Source organism: Bufo gargarizans, unplaced genomic scaffold (assembly GCF_014858855.1).
Source record: "Bufo gargarizans isolate SCDJY-AF-19 unplaced genomic scaffold, ASM1485885v1 original_scaffold_1458_pilon, whole genome shotgun sequence".
In the NCBI taxonomy this organism is placed as follows: Eukaryota; Metazoa; Chordata; class Amphibia; order Anura; family Bufonidae; genus Bufo; species Bufo gargarizans.
The window spans coordinates 95,113-100,912 of NW_025334369.1; the positions used below are offsets into that span (position 1 = coordinate 95,113).

Below are 5,800 nucleotides of genomic sequence, written 5' to 3' on the forward strand. Positions count from 1 at the left end.
CCCACAGTGTTAGGGCTCATACACACGACCGTGTGCTGGCCGGCCCCATGCTGCTGTCCTCGATCCGCATCCGACGTTTCGCACCGTAAAAAAGTAGTGCATGCACTACTTTTTTGCTGTGCGGAGGCACGGACAGAAAACCCACGGAAGCACTCTGTAGTGTTTCCATGGGCTTCCGATCCATGCCTCTGTTCCACATCTCCGTGATTGCGGACCTATTCAAGTGAATTTAATTGATGCCCTTGTATTGCGTACCCCCTGTATGCGGCCCACGATATGGCCACGATGTGCATGAGCCCTTATCCTGCTGCTCGATGTGCCCCCCAATACCCCAAATACTATCCTGAAGAAAAATTAGTGCCCCCATAGCAATAGCGCTCCTCATAGTCCCACCAATAGTAATTTCCTTCTAGAATGCCCCATTAGTAATACTGCCCCCTACAGGGCCCTAAACAGTGATAACGCTACCATGTGTTACTCCACCCTCACACACATTCTTTCTGGCATCGTTTTCTTCCACTAAAAATATGCCAGAAAAATGTGTTTTGTTTTTTGTTTGTTTTTGCTCAGTATAAGCGCTTTTTATGTTCTATCTTTCATTTTCCAAAGAAGCTCTGAAAAATAAAAGGTGGAATCTGATTGGTTGCTATGGGCAGCTCAGCCAGATTCCCTTTCTACCAGTTTTGATAAAACTCCTCCGTGCAAGAGGAGCAAAAACACTCGCTTTATTGCCCTGAGTTTCATATTTTGCATAGACGTTCAGATAAGTTCTGGAGCTGGTGGTTTTCATGAAAAAAAAAAAAAAAAACGCACCAAAGAACGCAATAAACAGCAAAAACATCACATAAAAACATTGGCCTAATTTATTACAACTAACAGCAGGACTTATAAAACCACAAGCGAGGAAAAAGCGATGTTTGAATTAACATTAAAATAATTGGGAATTTATCTTTGGTGCTAAATGTCAGTGAAAATCCATAACAAAAATCTGTCATGTGAACATTCCCCTAATCTACAAGAGCCGCCGGCTGATTGTGTCTGCACTCCAGTCCAGGAGTTGTCAGCCAGGCCAGGTTGTCAGGCTCTCCTGTAGGGCCCCAGGTGTGCTGGATCAGCAGCCATTCCTCCCTATTTAAAGGTGATGATGGAGTCTGGGGCCCCTCAGTGCAGATTGGCCCTTGTGCTGGAGCTTCACATCCCAGGATGGCGCTATCAGATGCTGAGAAGGCGGCTTTGGAGCCCTTGTTTGTGAAGATTGACGCTGACGCTGAGAAGATTGGAGGTGAAGCCATGGAGAGGTGAGCGGCAGAGCCAGATAGTCACTGCTACAAGGGGCTGGGAAGGAGGAGCTGATACATTGTTACACCTGGAGCTCCGCCCCCTGCACTACATGCAACAATGTATCCGATTTGTTTGGAATCTTCCTTGATCATGAAAAACTGTAATCTAGTAACACTGCATGTCCAGAGACCTCAGGATTTGGGTGAGATGAATCATGTGAATTTTTTTTATTTGGCAGAGCAGTTTGTCCATAAGGTCTCTCTTATTGCATTGTTTTCACTCAAGTTATTGTGGCTGAGCTGCAGTACCAGACACATCCTGTGGGTGAGAGTGGTGCTGTCACTGCTAATCCTGCAAAACACTCTTTTAGTGTTAGGTGAATAGAACCAAGGAGAGAAAAGGGTTGCACAGGATTAGTAAAACATGGCTGCTTTCTGTTAAACAGCGCCACCCCTGTCTACAGGCCGTGTGTGGTACTGCAGTTCACTTCAATGGAACTGAACTACAATTAGATGGGTGTGTTGCTGCTTCTGAATGGAGGTAGTTATCTTTACCTAATACTCAGACCTCCTTTAAAGTTGGACACTCTTCTCCTATAACACTGGGTGCTCCTCTTTCCTCAGTCTCTTCCAGCACCATCCAGACACCAAGTCCCACTTCACTCACATGGACGTGACCCCCGGCAGTCAGGATCTGAAGACACATGGAGGGAAGATCATCCATGCCATTAATGATGCCCTCAACCACTATGGAAAACTGCAGGAGAACTTGGCCACACTGCGGGAGATGCACACCAACAAGCTGAAGCTCAGTGTGGACACCATCAAGGTGAGGAGCAGATCTGTCCAGTGGTATACATGCAGCCTGTAACATTCTTTGAAATGGTGCCACTCTTGTCCATGGTTGTATCTGGTATTGCAATTCTTCCTTACTATCAATGGCTGAGCTGTAGAACCAGACACAACCCATGGACAAGAGTGGAGACATTTCTGGGGTTAAAGGCAGCTAGACTTGTCAAAAAAAATCCTTCTAAGAATTGTTGTAGTGTTGAGCATGCACTGACTCCCATCATCCATCCCCAGCTGCTGTGCGGTTGCCTCCTGGAGGTCATTGTCAAGAATTTCCCGGATGTGGACAAGTCGACCTGTGACAAGTTCCTCAATGAGGTTGCCGTTGCCCTGATCTCCAGCTGATGTCCATGTGTCTCCTGTTACAAGCGTCTGTCCTCCATGATACTGATGAATGCTCCATAACCCGGGATCTCTTCTCCTGATCTGTAATAAATATTTATATACTTGTACATCCCGTCTCCTTGTGCTTTTCTAGTTTTGAGCTCCTGTAATGGTGAATTTGGTCAATGGTGTGTACATCAGAATCCAGTATATTATGGTGCTGGGGAGGAAGGAATGATGTCACAGGGTGTAAGAGGTGTAGAAGACATAAGTGGGGTTGTCTGACTCCTATTCTATTATGGAGAATTCCCCAAGTTTAATCTGTACATTAGAGGACCTGGTTATGTAGTAATATCGCTGGTGTAATACTTCATGTCTCCAGTGGCGGTGCTGTAGGGAAACATTTCAGTTTCTCACTGATTACAGCTGATCCTGGGTTAAGGTCAGGTGGTTCTTCCATCTAAAAATTATTTTGTTTAATCTCCAACAGGAAGCTCCATATCTGCAATCCATGTATTCCTGTAAAATAAGTGTAGGATAATCTGTGCTTTAAATTATTTATAAATGGTAGGGAGGTGAGTAAGGAAATACAGCGGCACTGCTCCTATATAGAAAACACTCCCACCTCCTGCAATCCGGAACTCCTAGACCCGCGGCTGTATCAGTGGACCCAGATACTGTGGTGCTCAACGTGATGTGAGTAGTATGAAGCAAGGAATGTAGATAACGGACACGCGGCACTCATGAGGGTCGATTTCTTCATGGATGCTTTATTTGCTGGTTAGCACGGTAGCGTGAGATGCACAGGCTGGGGAGCGAACAGGCCCAGGTGTGGTTAGGCGGTGACGGCCGTTTCGCGCTTCCTCGGACCGCTACTGACGTGCAGGCGCACGGACGTGCTTTTAAAGGGCAAACCTAGGTCATCACCATGACGACCATAGACGCTCCCCAGGTGCGCACTGTGGATAATACAGAAAGGAATCAATCCGATGTTACACACACAGACTGCAGAAATCTGCAGAGAAACATTTTGTAACAGTCACATCATGGAGGAGACAAGTTACACTAGCAAAACTGGGAGATGCTGAGTAAATAGATCAAACAGGTATATACATAGGAGTTATTACATAGATGCTGATTCCCTAATGCTATATAGTGCTTGGGGGAGATAAAGCACAAAGGGAGAAAGTGGGGAATGGATATCTGGAACCACAGATAGTCAAGTTTTGGTTACGGGCGCTAGAGACTAGTAAATCTTTAAATATACTAACATATTGTTGAAGGAAAGGACCTTAAAGAAAAACAGCCATGTCATTTTTGTCATTCAGACCATGCGGTCCCATGGCTCCCGCTGCAACAAAAGGCGGTGGCGGTCCCCACCCCGTGGGATGGGACCCACCGCTTCTATCCCAGCGAAGGAGAGGCTAGATGGATCACCATTGTGGGTTGAGCGTACATGGTCAACAAGGCGCGGAGAACCATGTCCCGTCCTGATAGAGCCAAGATGTTCCCGTATACGCTCAAACAAGGGCCTAATGGTTTTGCCAATGTAGAACCTATTACAGGTACATGATATAAACCACATGGGTGGTGCGACATGTGATGAAATAATTAACCCTGTGTGTGACGCCCCCTAGATACAAGGACTTCCTCTGTGAGTTGTAGGGACAGAACGAACACGTCCCACATTTAAAATTGGGAGGCCGCACACTGGCCCCCAATGTTGTTAATGCTATAGAGGGAGGGGGGGTTGATGGGGGGGGTGCACACTGGCCACCAATGTTGTTAATGCTATAGAGGGAGGGGGGGTTGATGGGGGGCGCACACTGGCCACCAATGTTGTTAATGCTATAGAGGGAGGGGGGGTTGATGGGGGCGCACACTGGCCACCAATGTTGTTAATGCTATAGAGGAAGGGGGGGCGCACACTGTGCCACCAACCTATTATTACAATAGAGGGAGGGAGGGGGGGGGGGGCCGCACTGTGCCGCCAATGATATTCAAACTGGGGAGGGGGGGGTCTGCCCCCTGCTGCCTGGCAACCCTGATCTCTTACAGGGGGATATGATAGTACAATTAACCCCTTCAGGTGCAGCACCTGAGGGGTTAATTGTGCTGATCACGGCCCCCTGTAAGAGATCGGGTGCTGCCAGGCAGCAGGGGGCAGTCATGTACACAGTTTGTAGTATATTCTAACTAGAAGCGTCCCCATCACCATGGGAACGCCTCTGTGTTAGAATATACTGTCGGAAATGAGTTTTCACGATGTAACTCATATCCGACAGCATATTCTAACATAGAGGCATTCCCATGGAGATGGGGACGCTTCAAGTTAAAATATACCATCGGATTGGAGAAAACTCCGATCCGATGGTATAAAAGGGACTCCAGACTTTACATTGAAAGTCAATGGGGACGGATCCGTTTGAAATGGCACCATATTGTGTCAACGTCAAACGGATCCGTCCCCATTGACTTGCATTGTAATTCAGGACGGATCCGTTTGGTTCCGCACGGCCAGGCGGACACCAAAACAACTTTTTTTTCATGTCCGTGGATCCTCCAAAAATCAAGGAAGACCCACGGACGAAAAAAACGGTCACGGATGACGGATCACGGACCAACGGAACCCCGTTTTGCGGACAGTGAAAAAATACTGTCGTGTGCATGAGGCCTTACTAAGTGAGATACAGCCAATCTGAAAATGGAGCAGCTGCCCCTCCCTCTTTGGGAAAAGAACCAGAAGGGGTTGAGGACGGCACAAGAGGAAGAAATCCCCAGGTCCGCAAGTCCATGAGGAGACGGCGACAAGTGACGTGGAAACAGTAGAAGAACACCAAGCACCCCCGTTTACACAGGACCCTCCTAGCCTTATTATCAATCTGACTGCCTATGTGTTACCCCCGAGCTGTATCTCACTCCTCCATCGAGGACTGGGATACAGCTTAGTGGAACAATTTAACCCTGTCGATTTTGAGGTGGACTTATATAAGGCAATACGTAAACTGTTCCTGAGGAAGATGCTCTCAGAACGCAGTCCAACCTACCCCCAGCTGTTACCGGACGAGATCCCAGCACAAATGACATGCACCGATTTACACCTACAGCACCGCTTTGATACTGAGGAAATCTCATGTATTCAGTTCCTAGCGGGTCTTGACAGTGAAAGTGCCCAGGTTTTGGAGCCTCCAGCATCCTTTTCAGGTGGCATCAGGTCCACCTTTCTTCCCCCTATGCCGGCGGGCTCGACCATTGACCTCTTCCATTAAAGAGTACTTAGGGATGTACGTGCACTGATTTACCCGGTTGCACCCCCTAATATTACTAGAGAGAAGAAAGCAGCGTTA

At 47.6% G+C, this 5,800-nt stretch overlaps 1 protein-coding gene across 1 annotated transcript; it reads left to right on the plus strand.

The window, feature by feature from the left end:
* The first annotated feature begins 1,143 nt into the window (after nucleotides 1-1,143).
* LOC122923306 (hemoglobin heart muscle subunit alpha-type-like) lies at nucleotides 1,144-2,474 on the plus strand. The gene is made up of 3 exons (XM_044274087.1): nucleotides 1,144-1,298; nucleotides 1,905-2,109; nucleotides 2,364-2,474. Exons 1-3 carry the CDS (start codon nucleotides 1,204-1,206, stop codon nucleotides 2,472-2,474), a joined length of 411 nt encoding a protein of 136 aa, XP_044130022.1. The 5' UTR covers nucleotides 1,144-1,203.
* The last annotated feature ends 3,326 nt before the right edge of the window (nucleotides 2,475-5,800 follow it).

What these genes read in the sequence shown, in the direction of transcription:
- LOC122923306 (XM_044274087.1), top strand. Translation starts at nt 1,204, where the DNA reads ATGGCGCTATCAGATGCTGAGAAGGCGGCTTTGGAGCCCTTGTTTGTG. An exon ending in GGAGGTGAAGCCATGGAGAG is followed by an intron (nt 1,299 to 1,904) that starts GTGAGCGGCAGA and finishes CTCTTTCCTCAG; the next exon opens with TCTCTTCCAGCACCATCCAG. An exon ending in TCAGTGTGGACACCATCAAG is followed by an intron (nt 2,110 to 2,363) that starts GTGAGGAGCAGA and finishes ATCCATCCCCAG; the next exon opens with CTGCTGTGCGGTTGCCTCCT.